Source organism: Plectropomus leopardus, chromosome 12 (assembly GCF_008729295.1).
Source record: "Plectropomus leopardus isolate mb chromosome 12, YSFRI_Pleo_2.0, whole genome shotgun sequence".
In the NCBI taxonomy this organism is placed as follows: domain Eukaryota; kingdom Metazoa; phylum Chordata; class Actinopteri; order Perciformes; family Serranidae; genus Plectropomus; species Plectropomus leopardus.
In genome coordinates this window covers 22,506,502-22,527,221 of record NC_056474.1, presented here as the reverse complement: position 1 = coordinate 22,527,221, position 20,720 = coordinate 22,506,502, and the positions used below count along the sequence as shown (strand labels likewise).

The 20,720-nt window shown below is 37.9% G+C and overlaps 1 protein-coding gene across 1 annotated transcript in view; it reads right to left on the bottom strand.

Moving 5' to 3' along the window:
• LOC121950939 (dual specificity testis-specific protein kinase 2-like) overlaps positions 1 to 20,720 on the bottom strand; it is a 35,748-nt gene that overhangs the window by 5,782 nt on the left and 9,246 nt on the right. Inside the window, exons 4-11 of the mRNA XM_042497076.1 lie at positions 17,472 to 17,593; positions 14,100 to 14,148; positions 7,292 to 7,438; positions 5,808 to 5,890; positions 4,672 to 4,756; positions 4,164 to 4,247; positions 3,101 to 3,187; positions 423 to 561 (exon numbers count right to left, since the gene is read on the bottom strand). Of these exons, the coding sequence (XP_042353010.1) occupies positions 423 to 561; positions 3,101 to 3,187; positions 4,164 to 4,247; positions 4,672 to 4,756; positions 5,808 to 5,890; positions 7,292 to 7,438; positions 14,100 to 14,148; positions 17,472 to 17,593 (796 nt within the window). The remainder of the gene's footprint in view (positions 1 to 422; positions 562 to 3,100; positions 3,188 to 4,163; positions 4,248 to 4,671; positions 4,757 to 5,807; positions 5,891 to 7,291; positions 7,439 to 14,099; positions 14,149 to 17,471; positions 17,594 to 20,720) is intronic.

Below are 20,720 nucleotides of genomic sequence, written 5' to 3'. Positions count from 1 at the left end.
GACTCTCCTGACAAGCTGATAATCCGACTCAAAGGAAGTGATGTTTAAATCTGGCTTTAACAAATCGGGCTGTATGTTTGGGTGAGGACAGTGTAAACAGTATCCTTGTAAATGGCTGAACAAACATGGAATCGACAGCATATTCTGCAAGAGGGACTGGTGTTAGGAGAGAAGTTTCTGTCAGGCACAGTTATCCAACAGGATAACAAGTGAAATATTGACCAGCTGAGCGGCTGGCAGCAGTCTGTCTAAATAAGAGCACAAGCAGAGCCGGGGGGCCTGGGAGGCCGGGAGAGGGATACAAAATAGGTTATTTTCTCTTCCTACCACCTTCCTTCACAAGAATCAGCAAACAACCTCTTGTACACAAAATAAGGTGACTTTAATTGACTGTTAAGCTAAAGCTGAAATGACAAACTCACCTTTGGGTGTTGTCTTCTTGTCGTTGTCCCCACTAAGTGGGACACACTCCTGCTCCATTTCCTCAACTTTAAGGCGCGCAAGAATCTCCTCGAGGTGCCTGACGATGTCTGGGAAGGACGGACGGAGTTTAGGGTCCATCTGGAAGTGAGAAACAATAGAGAAGTGGAAAAGGGTGAGATTTATATGTATGTACTGTGACATGGCGCAGAAGCGGGAATCGACTGCGCTCATCAGATAATGCATGAAAAGGAAAATGTGCATCAACAAGATTACTTCCCATTTACAAAAGCGCTACATCTAACAGTTAAACATTAAGAAAATATTACTGTTGATTATTCAGCATTATAATTCTTTACATAAACAAACAAGACTATAGCTGATGCCTCTTAAAACATTTTGACAAGTTGATCATCCAGGAAGTCTATTATATTGTGTTATGGCTCAAAGGGAGGTTGTTTTATGGCTTTTATTGCCACTTTACATTGACACACAACATTTCTCAACAAAGAGTGGTACAAAAGAGAAGCCAGTAGATATATAAAACTGGTGGATGATATGGCATGGCATATGTAATTTTATATCACGCTGACAACATTTATCATGATATAGTATTTGTTCTGTAAATTAAGTTAAGAAATGGTTTAAAATGACCATACTATACTTCACATTTTTTCTTTTATATGCTACATCACCTACCCCAAATCATTATACCGTGTTAGAAACGGCATTGTCATCACCTGGTTTATACCATCATATCATGCATGGATGAAGAAGAAAAGGTCCTCTTTTGGGGGATGCAATGCAAGCTTACATTTCCAGATCTATGGCAATAATATCTGGGTATTGTTTCTTTGAACTGTGATATGCTCATGTTAAAGATGGTACATCATGCATCTTTATTGAAAATATCTTAAGTTAAGACAATTAGAAAAATAAATTAAGGACTGAAGTTGAAGATGAAGAACAGGGGAAGCAAAAATTGAATGGAATGAGGAGAGGTAGACAGACAGAGTGGAAGAGGGAAAAATTATATGAGGCAGACTGTTGTTTGGAGAGAAAAAACAGATGGAAAAACAAGATGGGAGACAAAAATGTGGCTACAAGATAATGACATACAGCTGAAACGGAAGTTCAAGAGAGTTGAAATAAAATGCTAGAAAGAAACTGTAAAAGTGACTATTGAGAAAATGAAATGACACTACAGTGCTGGAAGAAGACTTCCATGGAGGATAAGGGAGAAAAGGATGATAAAAGCCAGACAACAGACATGGATGAGAAGGGATGGAGGGAGCCAATATAGGATCAGTCAGCAGGGTGCCCAAAATCTTTAATGCCCTCATCCTCTGAGGTTTGTACTTAAGTCAGAAAAAAAAAATCACAATTCCAGTCCAGTGATTATGCTGTGATGTGAGAAAAATTAAACTCATGAAAAATAGGGATATTTGCTTTGGTTCAATGTACATCATGTTGCTCCTCATCTCAAAAGTTACTCAATTTAACAGCAAATCATTCAATAAATATCGAGAGAAGCTGTGAAGTAACTGATCCAGCTTTTAGTGAACAGAAGACCCCCGGACAGTGATCTAAATCCGATTATTCAGATAATCCGATTGCCGCTCTGTTTCTGAACAAGGGGAAAAATAGTTAATTAAGAAATTAAAAATTAAACCATGGAAATCCCAAGAAACAACCAAGATGAGCCACTTGGTAAGTGTCTTTCTCTCAACACAGAAAAGTTGAGCATAAATACGTTATTGTTGAGGGAATACTTCACACAAATTACCATTTGCGTATCAATAACTCACCCTGTGTTACACAGAGTTCCTGGAATTCACATGCCTCCCGTAAATGAAGAATCAAAAAAATGGGTACTTTGTTGAATCCAAACTAATCCTTTAAACACGAAAGTCACACAACAACACAAACACAAAATTGCTAATCCAGACGGTGGTAGACCGGCAGCTCCCATGTTCAACGTGTGAGGGCGGCTGTAGCTCAGAGTAGAGCAGGCCGGAAGCTCAGTGGTTTGATCCGTGGCTCCTTCAGTCAACATGTTAGAAGTATCCTTGGGCAAGAAGCTGAACCCAAAATTGATCGTTGTATAAGCACTTGTGGGTGGTTACTGGGTAGCAGGTGGCACCCTGTGAGGTAGCCTCAGCCACCAGTGTGTGAGTGTGTGTGTGTGAATGTGACATGCGCTTTGAGTGGTCAGCAGACAAGAGAAGCGCTATACAGGTGCAGTCCATTTACCATTCAGCGAGGCAAAAATACTGTTTTTGTCAACGGAGTCTGGCACAGATAAGTTGGATTTTTAGTTCAGTTCCCCATCAGCAAGGGCTGTCTGTTTGGGAAGCACTCAACAAAAGACTGGATAAATGAGGCTTGGATTATACTGCACGAGTTGTGTGAGAGTTTGTAAACAGATGTTTTAAAATAGTTTCGCTGGTAAACGTGGCCCCCTTCTACATCAATTCATTAAAGACACACAGTTTTCTTCACTAGTTCAACATAACATGACGAAATGGTTGTATAAACGATCATTTGAAAGGTGAAGTATTCCTTTACATATGACCAAATATGACCACCTGGCACTAACTTTAGCAGGCACATGGCTTGTTAATGTTTTAAATGACAGAGACAAAGACAAACCGATTGGGCATGAGTGTGTTGGACTCACATTGCAGCAGTTGAAAGCCAGCTGGAGGAAGTCAGGCGGACAGTCTCCGACCATGTGCTGGAAAGTGTGATAGTCCAGACCAAAGTTCTGTTCAGGAGGGAGAGAAGACAGAGAGATTTTGGATTAAAGTTAAACAGGAAGTTCATATTTACCTGTCTTAAAATGGGGTGAAGACAGAGAAAGACAGAGCTCAATCGCTTCTGCCTAAACCAGCCCCATGTCACACTAATCCCTTCGACACTGTCCTGCTGACTGCTAAAGTTTGCATTTTGAGCTCTATTGGTTCACTGAAATTTTAAATAAAACAGGCTGTGTGATACAAAAATGTAGTCTGAAGGTAACATATTTTTCCAATATTTTTTAATTAAAGTAAAATACAAAATAAAAAATAAAACAAGTAGTAGCTGCAATTGTTTTGGGTCACAAAGCTGGATTCCACTGTGTTTTTTCAATTTAGTTAAGTTTCGAATTTAGTTAACATAAATATATTAATTAGTATGTCCCTTCTTTGCATATTAAAGCAGAAAGATTAAAGCTTAAATTAAAGCATGTATTTCACATTAGGGGAGCAGTGAAATCCATTTAATCAGAAGACTGACTTACAACTACATAACTGATATCAATAAAAAATAAACACGTAAATATTTTTGACAGGGATCCCTTTAATTTAGTTATTAAATCGCTGTGAGTAAAAATTCACTGAGTAGTACTTTTTAAATGTGAAAACCGAACTCCTATCTGATGAATGGCATTTTCACAAATGCCATTTTATTACGCATGTCATGAGCAGCAATTGGTGAATAATATTGGCCAATGATTACAGTTCCATTATAGTTTTTCCAGGGTGGGATACGAACAATTAAAGGAACACCTCCATCCTAAATGAAAAACAGACTTTAGCACTCACTCTAAAGCCTGTATGAGTTATGTGAATTTTACACAGTAAAAACAGAGTTTCAATTATGGGACACCAACAGATTAATCTGTGTACAACGCAAACAGGCAGACAAAGTGACACAAGGGTATAGGATAAAAAAGAGTTGAGAAGTATATAAACAGTCACCTCTGTGCGGGGAAGAAAGTCGGGGTCAGCCTGGACCCTCGCAATGATCTCACACAGGATTATACCATAAGAGAATACATCGGCCTGACAAGAGAAAAGACAGGCAAACACAAGAGATTTAGTTTGTTCAAAACTGGCAAACTGGTTTACTGCTGGGTAATCTACATCTTCATTTCAATCCATTCCTTTAATGTGTATCATAAGTGTTTTACTTTGATATAAATCTTATTTTTTGCTGCTTTTATGATCAACTTTCCCACAGGTGTTTAAGTTTAATCAAAACTTAACTTAATGTGACATCTGAGTTTATTTTCCACGCTGCCTAAGCTCATAGCATGACTGCTCCTGTGGACAGGTGTTGCAAACTGGCTTTTTGCTGCAAACACTAAACACAGTGCATCTGTTCCTGGTGCATAATGTAAAGTTTTAATGCTACTGTGAGGTCCCTATAAAAGAAACTAAACTAAACTTGTTACTTGAGGTAAGTGGTCAAATTTAGCAACTTTACCTTCTCGTCGTAGGGTTCATCTCTCAGCACCTCTGGAGCCATCCAGAAAGGAGAACCAACCACTGACAGTTTCTCTGCTTCAGCACTACACATAACAACAAACACACACACACACACACAGCACAGATAATGTACAACATGTTGATGTATTTGAGTCAATTATAATGAGAAAGTCACTTAGAGGTGTCAATTACAGTAAGCTTTGTACACTTTAGGTAACACACAGTTGCAGTTTTAAATTGAACCAAGGAGAGAATGACTGCTGTCTTACCTTTCAATCAGTTATTCAAAAAAAATTAAAATAGTTTGTATGATGAATATTGCTTTTTAACCCATTAAATTCAGTAGATTTCACTGTGTTTTGATTTGCATTTGGTGAAGTTGGACAAGATTTTGCATCTCAAATCCTTGTGGGTGAAGAAATATAATACTAGATCATAGAAAAAATGTTTTGCCTAAATCATTTCAACGCTGCTCCTGAGCATGTTTCAGAAAAGAGAGAACAATCTGCCTCCTTCATTGTGCTACTGCAGCATTAATGACAAAAAACCTTGCACTGATAGTATCCTCCTGTTATCAAAACACTAAAGCAGAGAATGTGAACTATACAGCATGCTGTTAATGTCAGTGCCAGACACGTGTTAATAAATAACCCTGTGCCTGGTATAACGAGGAGGAACACAGTCAAGCGAGTTACAAATAGCTGAAACAGGAAAATCAGAAAATAATAAAGACATAGTGGAGAACAGACATGGACATTTAGAAATCCTCTCTTTTTATGGCTATTTAAAATAAATTGTACCAGATGTGTGACTTTATAGCATGACAGGTTTCCAAAGTGCCAATGAGAAGAGTAACTGCTGGTGTGAAATGAGGTGCAGTGCAGCTACACATTGTAAACAAAACAAGGCCTAATAGTGAGTAATTAATAAAAAGTTATAATGTGTAGCGGTATTGCTGATAAAGTTTTTGGTCAGTAGAGGGCAGATAAAACATCAAAATGACTTAAAAGTGAACAGCTACAGGTTGGAGAGATCAATTTATTTATTCGGTTCACTGAAGTCATTTGTAATTACTAACATAGATTTAGGACCTGGTATATATCCGTTTAAAGCAGCATTGAGTTGAGAACTTACAGATTGGTGGGGATCTTTTCTGCCAGGCCAAAGTCTCCCACCACTGCTGTGTAGCCATTGTCATCACTTTTTATCAGGCAGTTCTGTGAACACAGACAAAACATAATCAAACATTTATCACGTGCACTTAAGGAAGTTGTGACACTGAGGGATTTTTACAAAAAAAGTTTTGCTGCCTCACAATATCAGCCAAACCTCCACTTCCTGATTAAACTTAAGCTTTCAGTATTATATTCATTCTTATTCTCTGTGCATCACAAAATGGGAATTAACAGGACATTTCAGAACATACTGCTATGAAATTTGGACTCTTCCTCTTTACCATAAAAAGGAACTATCTGTAAATTTACTGTTAGTGTTTTGTAGTCATCATTCATATTACCCAAGCAGGTCTGAAACTGAACTGTAAAAAACAGTACGTGCACTGCTGACATCCTTAGCACAACCCTGTGTAACATGATATTTGATAAACTGATATGAGTTGACCTGATCGTTAATATTTTACATACTCACAATTCATTTATACATATCATAAACATATGAACATTCATGTTCGGTATATAGTCAGTGTGTTAAGTACCTGTTTTTTTGTCTATATGTCTTACACTGTCACTTTACCCTTTATGTTTCTGCAGCGTTGGCTTATTCGTGTGCCTTTGTTGTACTTTGTGATTTTATATCTTATAAGCCCTTGATAATGGAAGGTTATATTGACATGTAGATCTATAAAAACATACAAGTATAATACAGGATAAAGTTACAGTTGGAAGTAGAGAGTGCTTGGAACAAGAAGAGGAAAGAAATTTGCTTTGTCCACTGAGTTTTATGACTGAGGTATGAGTCATAAGCAAATGGACTTTAATTTGAGGAACAAACAACTATACGCTCAGACAGGTAATAGATATGAGTTAACAGCACAGTGCATACTGTCCCTGTTCCCTGCCAGCTCCATGCCAACATGGCTCTGGGTCAAGTAGAAAAACTAGAAGGTGCCTGCTAGAGATTATCACATCTGACTGTGACATTGTGTTCTTTACAGAGAGGTTAACAGGTCTAGAAGTAAAGTCTGAGCACGAGTGTCTTGAGACACCGAACATCTTTAACATTTGTTTTCTACATCTAACACACAAGACCTTATGTTCAAAGGGCTGCTTTATCATCCCCATACCGAACACTGATATTAGCAAAAGTAGCTGAAAATAACAGGAAAAGTCACCAAAAAAACCCCCAATTTATAAAGTTCACCCTGCCATATGTTTTATTCATCTTGTGAGTCAATGAAAAAAAAAAAACATATGTTAACGCTCCCATTTATCAAAAATTAATACCAAATTTAATCTAATGTAGACTGAAAAAATAAATTAATTAATACACATCTACAAGAAATGCTACTATGTTGCACAGGGGCCACAAGAACGCTGCTTGAAATTCTATTCTTAGCTACGGTTTCCCCTCTTAACAAGCAATTAGCCAGTCTAGCTAACCTTGGAGGTGAGGTCCCGGTGGAATATGCCTTTGGAGTGCAAGTAAGCCAGACCGCTGGCGATCTCACAGGCCAGTTTCACCCTTGTGGGCCAACTCAGGTGTTTGTTGCTGTCTAGAAGCTGCTCCAGGTTTCCACCATTGATGTACTGGAAAAAGGACAAAGCGAGACACAAAATAAAAAAAGGAGGTAAGTATTGATAAAACACAGTCACACAAGTAAAAAACAAAGTATTGAATTTCACTAGAATACATATAATATGCAGTTTCATTTTAGACCAACAAATGGATCCATGATTTTTTTTAAAAATTTGATTTCTGACAGTATGTTATTATGTTAATGAACATGACAACAAATGCATGGCCCTATTATGGGCTTTAAAACATACTGATTAAAGAAATTTAAGGACATCATTTCTCAATCTATAATTGATTATTAACATTAATTGTTCAGCCATTAAATGCCTTGCTGTGCTCTGAATAGCAAAATATTTCTGTTTGCTTGCATATGGCCATTGTATCAGTGAGCTGGGGAGGCATTAAATGTCTTTTCACAGGAATAAAGTGTGAGATGTGATAAAAAGCAGTGTGATTACTCCAATCATAGCGGCGTTACACTCTCTGTTGCCAGTGACAGAAACAGCAGACTGGTCAGCTGGCTTGGTGACACACTTTAACTACGTACATAAAGGTACTGACTAACTACATTACACAAACCAACTGCCGATCCAGCTGGCTCACAGAGTGGATGACTGATTGGTGGGTGGTTTGAGTTACAGACTGCTGGCCTGGGGGGCTAGCTGGTGTATCAAGCTATTGGCTGAGTAAAATCTGGCTGGCAGAACTGCTAGTTTCCAACGTGCGTGAATTTGGACCGTCTGATCACGCTGAAGAGTGGGCAGCCAAGAGGACAAATCAGCTCAGTGGATTTAAAAGTATCGAGGGTCCTTCACTCTGTCTGTCAGCTTTGATCCAGAATAACATGTCTGATCTTGCTGGTTGCATGCGAACACACAGACACACTAATCTCATGTCACATATCACGAACAACAGTGGTTAACTTGATAGAGCTGAAATGGAATAAAGAGGCGGTCTGGTTATCAGTATGACTGTCAGACGCAGAATTAGGACATAGGAGGCCCATGGCGAAGGGAGGAGGACTCTACTCCTTCACGTGATTGAATGAACTGGGCTCCTGAAGGTCAGATTAATTCAAATTTTTAGATAACCTTGTCCTAACTTTACATGAATGTAAAACCTGACCATGGCAATCATATCACTGTGCTTCAACCTAATGAGCTGCCTTTCTGCAACAAATGTTATTATTTCTTCTGAGCAGTGTGTGATTTTTTCAGCTGAATAAAGGGTCAAATTTCTTGTCACACCATCTCTCAAGACCACTCAAATCTTAAGTGCCGCAATGGTTTAGCTTCCAAAGGACAATGACGACAACAAAAGATACAATCTGTGGCATCTTTAAGAAGGTATCCTTATACATTTGGGTTTTAATCTAAAGTATAAAAATACAAAAAAAAAATACATGCGCATGTAACTTTCTTGATGCTGAAAAGATTCACATTGAATTAGAGGTTGTATGAAAAACCTGCTTTGCAAGCCAAGGTAAGCTCATTGTGATACCGTTGGTTTAGAGGCCGATGTAGGTTTGTCATCTGCAATATAACGGTTTTGACGATAACCATGATATTTAAAAAATGTAAATATCATGTAAATAACTCACATATGATAATAGTGTTAATAATCCAGCAACTCTTAATCAATTTCTTTCCGTTCTTGTCTCCCTCCCCCAACACCATCTGGTTGTTTTTTCCCAATCCATTAAGTGTTATCTCTCTTTTTGTCTGATTTTGTTCAGTTATGATTACAGACTCTCTCTCAACCCCCTACATTCTGTTTAATAAATGTATAAATATAATGCATTTGCCAAAAAAAAGATACAAAATCAACAATAAATAAACTTAAAGATGAATTTGACAACAGCAATATTATTATTCAGACTTACTATTGATATGGCAATATAATAATCATGACTGTCTTTTGGCCATGATAATCATGTAGTGAAAATCTGATATCATCAGCCCTAATGTTAACTTATGTTTGTACATTTTTTTGGATCTACTGCCCGAGTGGCCTACATTAGCTGTTTGTTACTGCTGCAGTAAATATCTCTATAATAAACTATAATGTCACATGATGAAGATCAGAGGTGCGAGGAACTACTGTCTCACATAGGATCTACAACCTGCAACATTAAGGCCTAAAGCAATTTTGATAGAGCCTAGGATTCCATTTCAACTAATTCTCTGTACTCGGATACCATTTTGTGACACATTAAAAAATTGCGCCAGAAATGAATAAATCTTGTCTTTGTTTTTTTTCTTTTATATCAGAATCAAATGTTATGACAAAATATCTACAACATATTAGAGTTCATAGCTGGCTCAATGATGTATTGCTATTATCTTGAAATGATAAAAAGGTCATGAAATTGCTTTTACACACCCCAAAACAATGAGCTCCATGCAGTCTTATGTCATCAAATCTCCTCAGATATACACACGCACGCACGCACACACGCACAGACACAGACACAGACACACAGACACACACACACACACACACACACACACACACACACACACACACACACACACACACACACACTCCAATTCAAGATGTCAGAGGATTACAGTATTTGTCCAACACATTCCTCAGTAGCCACAGAGTTCAACATCTGTTGTCTGCCTGGCTGAGAAGGATACAACTGGGGAAAACTCCACTGGAGACAATTAAAACTTGGACTAATCCAACTTCATTCCTATGTCATCTAATTTAAGATTTAGACAGCACCCATTTTCATTCTTACACTGAGAGAAAATGGTGCAAAGTGCAAAGTGTGGATTGTCCAAAATGCAAATCAAAGGTTTAGCAGAAGAGCACACCTGCTGTGTCAACTAAAAGTAACTGAATAGGAGTAAAGTCGCATTCAAAAAAATCCTCTTATTCAGGCATGGTATTTTTTCCTGGAATTTGCTTCATCCTATTAGTAGAGTTACTGATATACCAAAGTAATTATATGACATGGCACATGTTTGAGATATATATGTGCCTCCACATGATTGTGTGTAACCTAGAGTGCAAAGGAAATGAGAAACACACTGTTTTGGAAATTGCTCTGCACCACTATCTGTGTTTCAGGTTAAAAACCCTGGAAAGACTCAAACAAAAGGATCCTTGTTTGCTGCTGGGAGCAGCTTCAAACGGCAGTATAATCCTGCCATGGGTCATGAATTACCATTAGCCCAGATTATCATTGCAGGAGCATTTCCTATGAGGTGCATTAGCTTGAGATTCAGCAAACACAAAACAGACAAAAATGGTGCTTAGATCAGAGGGTCCCAAAGTGGGTGCCGACACACCCTGGGTGCCTTGAATTTGGGTAAAGGTTGCCGCAAAATGCATCATATGATTGCTCATTTATTGTGCCCTTTTGATAACATCACATCACATTATAACATTCAGTCTCATTTACATAGGTTTTATGTAGCATGTTTCAACAAATCAAAACAGAAAAAGCAATAAAAACCAAAATCACTGCAGTAATTTGCCAAATAATAATGACCATCGAAAGAAGTGACATATGACACAGGGTTCTCACACATATTTTCTTGGACAAAATTTCAAAACTTTTCCATGATTTTTCCACGACCCATAATAAATATATATTTTTAGTTGCCCTTCCAGCCCGTGATTGTAATTTCAGCTTGCTGGCAAACATGGAGAAAGAGACCAAACGTGGGAAAGAAAATCAAGTGATTGTAAACAAACGTCACACATCCACACATATTAGATTTATGTTACGCCCATTGCTGCAAAAAATAAATTTGCTGTTATGCAACATTATATGGAAGGTTATCCACCAAGGATTACAGTAGCAGATTGATCACAAACAGCAAAATTTCATGACTGTTCCAAAACTTTCAATGATTTTTGTTAATTACTTTACTTTTCCAGGACATATTTTTCAGGTTTAAAGAAATATGACCGACCAATCCATGACCGTGGAAACCTTGCAAACAGAGCTCCAAGAATGCCAATACATCTGAGCATTATCTATCAACACAGTCTGAGACGACTGAATCTGAGCCGACCAATAAAGTTAAAATCAGACCGAACACAGCTCAGCGAACAGCTTCACCCCAACTGCTTTTGACTGCTTGTGGAAGGAAGATATCCATCATTGAATTGCTATTGTGCATTCTTGGACTGTTCTTAATGTTATCATCAGTCACAAATGTGAAAAGTACTTTTTCAGACTGTTTTCTTTTGCCTATCCATTGTTTATTTTGTGGTTTTCTGTGGATTTGCATGTATCTGTGTATGAGAGAAGGAGAGTTTCTTGAAAGAGCTTGGGGCAATGCAGTAACTTAATTCTCCATTTCCTCTGGAAGGCCTCATAGTGGGGGTCAGGTAACAAAACAGCATGAGCCTACTACCAGGGTCAGAGTGTTCAGTTTGGTCCTGACACGACACGACAGGATCCGTTTACCCCGCAGCAGGAAAACAACACCTACCACAGTGTGTGTGTTTGTATATTCACGTGTGTCTTACAATGCATGGATTCACTTTGCACTATAGGAAGAAGCGTGTGTGTGTGTGTGTGTGTGTGTGTGTGTGTGTGTGTGTAAATTTGTCATCTTAATATATGTTCTCTTTGACTGGTATCAGACAGATTTGTTCATTCATTACAGTCAAATATCCATGCATCCATGAACCGCTTTTCACATTTTATCTTGTCTATAGTGGCCACTATTGCCGTTATTTCTCCACACTGGTTCTGGAATATGGCTTGACAACTACGTGATAACACCATTAGTCCACCCACAATGCTTCCTGGATAGATAGTCAACCGAGAAACCCCTCTTTCATGTCATGATGCCAGACGAATCAGTCAACTCGGTGGAGTGGGCAAATTCAAAGATCTGGACCCAGGCAAGTGTTCTCTCATGAAACTGCAGAAATTCGGTGCTTGTCTTTGTTTGAAAAGGCTACAATAGACAGATTCACTGTGCAACACAACAGTGTAATCGCATACACGTGTGTACGCCTGGAAGCATCTTTAACAGTGTATGCCTTCTTCAGAGTGGAATGAATTGTGTGTTTTGTACCATCTGCCCACATTTACATGTATTTGCAACACAAACATGTTCACAGACAGAGATGCATTTTGAGCTCCTGGTTCAACTTTTGAATGTATGTTCATGAACATGTGTGCCTCTGTCAGCAATGTGTGGTTTTGTGCAGTTTATGTGTGAATAAAATGACCACAGGATGTAATTTTGTCTTCCCATGGATAAGGACATCAAATTAATACAGTGACATTACCATCCCTGAATAAAGCAGAATTTGTACATCACCAGCAGGGAGAGAAAGCAAGAAATTAGAGCTGAAACTAACAATTATTAAGTCATCTGCTGAATTTTTTTTTGTCAGTTAATTTTTTGGTCCATAAAGAGGCAAAAAAACCAAAAAAACAATCATATTCTTCCAGAGCTCAAAGTGACATCTTCATATTGTTTTCGTGCCCGACCAATGGTCCAAACTCAAAAAATATATATTAGTTTAATATAATGCAAATGTTGCTGTAATCAGCAAATGTTTCGCATTTTTTAAAATGACTTAAACAAGTTATCAGTAATTGAAATACTTGCCGATTATTTTTCTGTGGATCGACCTACAATTGACTCATCTATTTGTTTCAACTCAACCAGAAGTTCTCTGTTATTGTAGTAAAACTGTCATATTTAGAATTCATCATTTATCCGTGTTTCCAATGTCTCGGAAATCATGTGTTACCCAACTAATGGTTCTAAATGTGATTTGAATAATATCTGCAAACTTCTGTTTCCAAGATCTTCAGTTTTACTGTGGTCTTCAACAGCTGTATTTATTACATATTAGCTAAAACTCTGGCAGAAGCTCAATGGAACATCCACACAAAAGATGGCACAAATATCCTCTAAAAACTTCTGCCAAGTAAAAGGTAAAAATGTCCTCTGCTTCACGTTGGCTCTGTCTTTTAGAAAACTCTAACTAATTCTGTGTAGAAGGAAGTATTCACTGCAACAGGACTCTTATACTAATTAGGTTTCAGGTTATGTTTACACTCTGCACCTCTCATTTCTCTTCCAAAAAAGGAGAAATAGGCATGGCCCTCTGCTTATTTCGAAAGTTCTGTGACTAATTAATGATAATCACAAACACAACGTTATCGCTCTCTCTCTCTCGCTCTCTCTCTCACACACACACACACACACACACACACACACACACACACACACAGACACACACACAGGTTAAATATAGGCTTTGTGCCTCTAGAAAATATTGCTCTATGTAACCCTAATGGTGTGTCCTAACATCAAGCATCTCTGGAGAATTTTATTAGTTGCCTGTATCAAATTATCACTCCTTCTGTTTCTCTCTCTCTCTCTCTCACACACACACCCACACAAACACACACACTCACAAAGAATACACAGACTAAGTGTTATATACTAAAGAACATTCAGTTCTTTTTGTTTTCCACAATTACAGGTTAGTGTGCTTCTGTCTCTACTCATTGAGGATGTGATGTTTACCTTTAAATAGTAGGAACATATACAAACATATTAGTGTTATCCTAGAACATAGGCAGAGCAGTACACCACCCGTCATTAGCACAGACACTTTGATCTCACATCGCATTTTTTTGTCCCAAAGCTTTAAATGTGAAATGGTGTGTTGTCCTACCTCTGTCAGAGCGTGGAGTTGGCCCTCATGGACACACACTCCCTTGAACCTGCAAAACCACAAACAACATGCAAGATGTAATTCTAATAAACATTAAAATGTAATCTTTGAGATAACAAAAGGACATTTGTTAGAAATTGAGTCTTGAGTTTCATGATCTAATAAAAAGTTGGGAGAAAACCCTGGACATACAGCTTTTAGTATCTCTTGGTTTAAGCACTTGCTCTGCAGGTTCATATAAATAAAAATAATGACAAATGAAACAAAACACTTGCATGACCTTTTCTGCTGTGAGTAAACAGAGAAAGCAGGAAGAACAGTTGAGAAAAGATTAAGATTCCAGTGGGCAAGACCAGACGAGTAATCACTGCGAGACTGTCTGTTAACAGGAGGATAATAACAGCTCAGTTCCTTCACCTGCATTCCATCCATTTCTTCCTCTACCGATCCTACCAATTTCTACATTCTTAATAAACAAAGGCAGAATCTATCACATAGCTCTTTTACTTGTGTGTGTGTGTGTGTGTGTATGTGTGTTTTCTTCCAAAATCAGACACACTGTATGTCACTATATTAGAGGAAAAAATGCTTTGTTTTAGCTTAAAGACAATGAATTTTATGTATGTGTTTTTAAAGGCATACGATGCAAAATAAATAATGTAAAGACTATCATACAAAAGTAATCCCTCTCAATAATCACCTATGACCTACTAGAAGTTTGTGGGGGTGTTTAATTATAGATACTTTGCATGCATTTTCTTTTTTCTTCGTATTCTGCAATGTTCAGGATGTCATTGGGCATATAGCCTTCAGCAAATAACAATAGGCAGGTGAGGTTGCACTTTTTAAAAAGGTAACAATCATTACACATCCAAGAGGAAGCTACGAAGTCAAGAATACATCACTGAAATAATTGCAAATACAGCAAAGCGAAACACTAGTGGACAAGGCTTGTTGCAAAATGAGAGTGAATCTCAGCTAAGGGACAACTCCTGCAAAGTATACCTTAGCTGTAAGCCCAAGAGGTTGGAAAATATCCTTAACCCAGAAAGGACCACGTAGTCTGTCAAGTGAAACAATGTGTGTATGCAGAGCCACATGTGAACCAACTTTGTTCTCAAGCAGTGTTGAAGGCCTCGTAATTCTGAACGCAATGAAAAGGTCAACTTTGTGGGTCCTTGTTGGGTTTTAGCTAACAATGACCCCCTCAGTGTCTGCTTGTTAACACACAGACACACACACGCACACACACACACACGCACACACACACACACACACACACACACACAATCCACCGTACTCAACAAAGATGGCATTGTAAAAAAGATACTGAATGTGTGTACACACACACACACACACACACACACACACACACACACACACACAAATACACACAGAGATTTATGCATGTATGTGCATGTTCATAAGCACACACTCTCCCACCCCGCAGCCCAGGGCAGAATGTGAACTCAACAGAAAGTGTTAACTGAAAGTGAACAACAATTCTATTCTGGGGTTTCGTAGTCATTTGAATTGTCAATGCTATAAAGTTTTATTTACTCAACAGACTTTTCCTCTTCCTGTCATTAAACACAAGGAAAGGCACATTTATTTGTACAGCACCTTTTAAATACCGAGGCAGTTCAAAGTGCTTTGCACAAGAGGGAAAAGTGCATAAGAAGAAAATTAAAACAAAAAAAAAACAATAACAAAAGAAAAAAGAAATAATAAGCCATCCTAAATTCAATGAAGGACATAAAATCAGTGAAAAAATAACAAATTAAAGCCACGGGAGAAGAGTGAATTTTACATTTAGATTTGATAGTGGGGCGCCTTTAAGATCATCAGGAAGTTAGTTTCATCTGTAGGTAGTATTGTAGATAAACACAGCTTCACTGCGTTTGGTTCTGACTCAGTACACTATTAGCTGACTGCTCCCGAAAGATCTAAGAGACCTACTGGGTTTTTATTTCTGAAACATATCACTGTTTGGGTCCAAGGCTGTTAACTGACATATACTCCAACAGAAACCCTTTAAAACCTATTCTGTAAATGACTGGTAGCCTGTGTTATGACTTAAGAACAGGAATAATGTGCTCAGTTCTTGTAAGAGAAATAGCTTTTCCCACCAGACCAAAAGCACAAGGGACAATTTAAGACAGAGATTCAAAGAAAGACCTAAAAAGGTCCTTTGCTTTATGTGTGTATGTGTTATTGCATCAAAAGGCTTGTTTTGTTCACTTCATATAATAGTCACATCTTCCCAAAAATAGAATAAATACACAGTGTTGTGTCTTTCACAGCTTTAGGTTTTGGCATATTTTGTCTGTCCCATTTTGACTTCCTCTGCTTTGGGTGTCAAGGCTGAATAGCTGTCAACAACTGCATGAAGTCCCATCTTCACAGTATTGTGAAAGGTCAGCACACAAAAATATTATGTTTATATTATGCTGCCCCTCTTAAACTGACTCTGTTTAAGTCACAGTAGTATAGAGTGCCACTTCAGGACCACAGAGCCAGGTGCACATGACTCACACAGTATCATACTTTGACCATTTAGTCTGTCCAATCGTTGACCGTAAATCTCAAAAACATTAACCTGATTGTTCATAGCCTTGTCCTGTTCCCTTGTGACAGAGAGGGTCCTCCTCGCTTTTCGCCTCTAGGCAGCTGCTGCAGCTCTAACAGGAGCTGGCAGTTTAGAAAATCCATTGTTAATAGGCTCTGTGTTTGACACAGTTTCTAGCCAACCCCAAAGGAAACAGGTCACAACCACAGACTCATGAGCAAGCGAGAGAACAGAGGCAGAGATAGAAGCAGAAAGCAACATTATTTATATATCTGAAAACCATAAGAGACAGGTGTTGACATGACTAATACAATGTGTAACGTCATTTGTGTGAGAAAAAAAAAGACTTTTTAGTCTTTATGAATTATTAGAGGTTACAGAGTGACCTGAACTCTTAAGCCTTAAAATAATCCTACAGTGAATGCATCAAAAGGAGCTCATTTCAAGTTATTACTGGCATCTTATTGTTGTATCTGAAACGTAACAGGCGATTTGGATTAGACCTGTAAAAGTGCTTAGAGGAAATCACTACCACTAACCACTTTCTTACACTATCTCGTTTTACTGATAGTATGTGATAATGCAATAATCAAGTATAACAACAAAGAGGGGGTGGGGGGTGGGGATCACATTATTTTGCTTGCTTTGTTTTATAAGCTACATTAATATGATGCTTAAGTTGGTTGCAGGTGGTTCTCTCACATAGAACCAACTCAGTTAAAAAAATTGAAAAAATTACCACATTTTCAAAATCTAGCTAAAAATGTAAAAATGTTTAAATATTTAGTTATTCAGTTACCAACCTGAGTATGTGTGCATGGCAAAGCCTGTTCATTAACTGGACCTCTCTCAACATGTTCGCTCTGTTGCTGCTGAGTTTGTTCATCTTCAGAGCCATAACTTGATCTGAAGCTCGATGGCACACCTGTAAAAGAGTCAAATAATGCCACATTTCAACATGTTGCAAATGCAATGCAAGTGAAACTAAACAAGGGCAAAATCACAACAACTAGCAATTGTGGTGGCTATAAAAATGGAATTGTTTTATGCTTTAAATCAACACAATCATTTCAGCTTAGGTCACTGTGGGTAGGCCTCAAACAGCTTCAAACATTGCTCTTCTGTGATGAATACTTGTAAAACAAATATCTGGCTCGTGAAGCAAAAAAAACAGAGGAAGCAGAAAAGGAAGCTCATAAACAAGAACTGAAATGAGGTCAGTCGCTGCTGACCAGCCATGTCAAAGTAGATGTGTCAGTCCAGAGCTGCACAATCAATTTTGTATTATCATGCATTGGGATTTTAGTTTCCATCCAATTGTTAGATAGCTGTAGCATCACCATCTATCCATCCATCCATTCATGGGTGGCTGGAGCCTATCCCAGCATGCCTTGGGTGGAGCGCAAGCAAACGCTGTAGACAAGTCACAACATGAAGACAAGAAAGAAGCCCCTGCAAATGTAGTTTAAAACAGTGCACACATGGCTAAGACAAGAGAGGTAAATTGTTTTGGTACGCAAACTGTTTCTTCAATGTCACTGAATTATAATTGTCATTGTATAATCACACAAAAATCAAATGTTAGATGTAAAGATTGCCTGATTATAGTCAATTTCGGGTATCGACCATTTCTATGAACAGAAAGTTGTATGTTGCTGATTATTTTCAAAACAAAACAAAACTGAAAACATGGGGAACAATTTAAAAACAAACTAATGCATCTTAATGATAGTGGTTATTGCAGGTATGGCAATTTTTTTAAAAACATGTCCTAACATGTTATTTACACCCCTCTTGGCTAAGACAAGCAGTGTTATATGTTCAAGAGTGAATTTGTAATTCACAGATTTTAACATGGGGAAAACACTTGACAATTGCTTCCCAAATAAGAGTCTATTTAACAGGGTGCAAAGCCTCTAAAGAGCACTAAAACACTCAATCTCTCTAATGAAGCAAAGACGAGTTAGTTGAGTTTTTCTTTTGCTATAAATGTTTGTTGCTAGTAAAGACAGGGAGCTGCATAGTGCATGTCTATTCATTGACTGTATCACTTTACAGTCTTAAAATTATAAAATGACCTGAGGTCTTTACACCGCAGGTTTCAGAGGCACCGCAATGCAGTGCACTAATTACCGAGAATTTAGTTTCTTCTGAATACACTGATGTGCTTGCAAATAGGAAATATCAACCTGCAAACCACAGAAGGCAGCTCACCAAATGGCTGAGCTGCTGCAGACTCTTGCTAACTCACTTCCTGTCAGAAGAAACATAATTATACCATGATGCAGGCTTTAATACAGTAGTTTGAAAAGACTTATAAAAATGATCCTATTTGAACATTATCAAGAGCTCAAGACCAGGACCTTAGTGCAGAGGATATCCCGATACATACATGCAAACAGAGCTGCTTACTGTCACACTACTATGACAGCTATGATCACAACTATGTTCCTGCACTTTTGACATTATACATCACACTGTAGCTATTTAAACCTCACCAGATACGATGTACAAAATCGAACATGTCAATGCAGCTAATGTGCACTTATGATGTTCTTAATTGTTGTAACTAAATGTTAATATGTGATTGGACATGATTAAATATGTTTCCCTTAACAAAAACAATGGAGCATTTTTTGGATAGGCCACATTTGCCTAAGTTGATGATCATTGCAAGCAGCTAACTCAACAGAATTCACGCGATGAAAATCCTAAAAACGTGTATCTATAGAAATATATAAGCAGAGCAGCGATGACAGAAGTAATCAGATACTTAACTGAAGTAAAAGTACAAATACCACACTGGTTACATTACAAGTGAAAGCCCTGCATTCAAAACCTTACTTAAATAAGTATTTCACTGCTGTAAAGATTCTTTTCATAAAGGCTTTTCATAAAACTGGACCCTCTATGCTGAAGAGAGACACAAATACTTCTGTAATTGGTGCTAGCAAAGCAGAGAAAACAGAAAGAAAAACTACTGTGGCATTCACTTTGCTCAAAAGGTAGAAAACATACAACTACCACAATGCAGTGCCCTGCACCAGACCAATAAATGCTCCCGTTGGTGTTTGTTTGGCGTTTCTGGATATATTTTAGTTGAGAAATCAGCAGTGCATTAACAGAATATTGTTTTATATATGATCAGTGCGGCTTAGTTTAACAGTTTGATCTGAGTTTGGTCTGAGTTTAAAAAAGACACATCGGACATCGACACTTCTATTTGTGTTGATGGTGGTGGGTATACAAAAATGCGGAAATACAATCTGCAGCTCGAGCAACAATGTTAGAGCCAGCAAAAGTAAGGTAAGATGGAAAGAAGTTTACCACAGTTCAATTGCACATACAACCCATCAGCAAAGTATCCTTTTTTGTAAAAGTATGTAAGTATTATCAGCACAATGTACCAAAAAGTTAACGTAGTCATTAAAATAGCCCGACTCAGTTTTACTCTAATATATGGTGTTTTAATGACAACAGTTCAGTTAATCAGAAATTCAAAATCTCCTTGTTTGGTTTTGGTTTGCACCAGACGGGAAGGGTGTGAAAAACTGTGATCTGAAAAGTGGAATGGAGTAAAAAGTACAACATTTGCCTCGAGATGTTGTGGAGTAGAAATACAAAGTTGCACAAAAACAAAATACTCAAGGATAATACCTTGAATTTGTACTTAAGTGCTTGAAAAAATGTGTTTAGTTACATTCCACCAGTGCCAGAGCGACTTCAAGTCCTCTGTAACAGAGGTTGGCTTCATATCATCTTCTAACAAAGGCTGTCTTCCATCATCACAGCCACGGTGCACTGGTGACACAATGGATGGACAGTATCTTGTTGTACTGAAGCATTAACAGAAAAAGCCAATGGACAAATCTACAGCTATACTGCAATGTTGGTATTTGGAGACATCTCTGTAAAGTGTTAAGTTAACAACATTATCTATAGTAGAAAAGTCATAACAGATCGTGGACTCTGATTCAGATTACGGGGGTTCTCTGTGTCTGCTCCACTCTGTGTGTCTCATACATACAGACACAAAAATCGCTCTGTTCAAG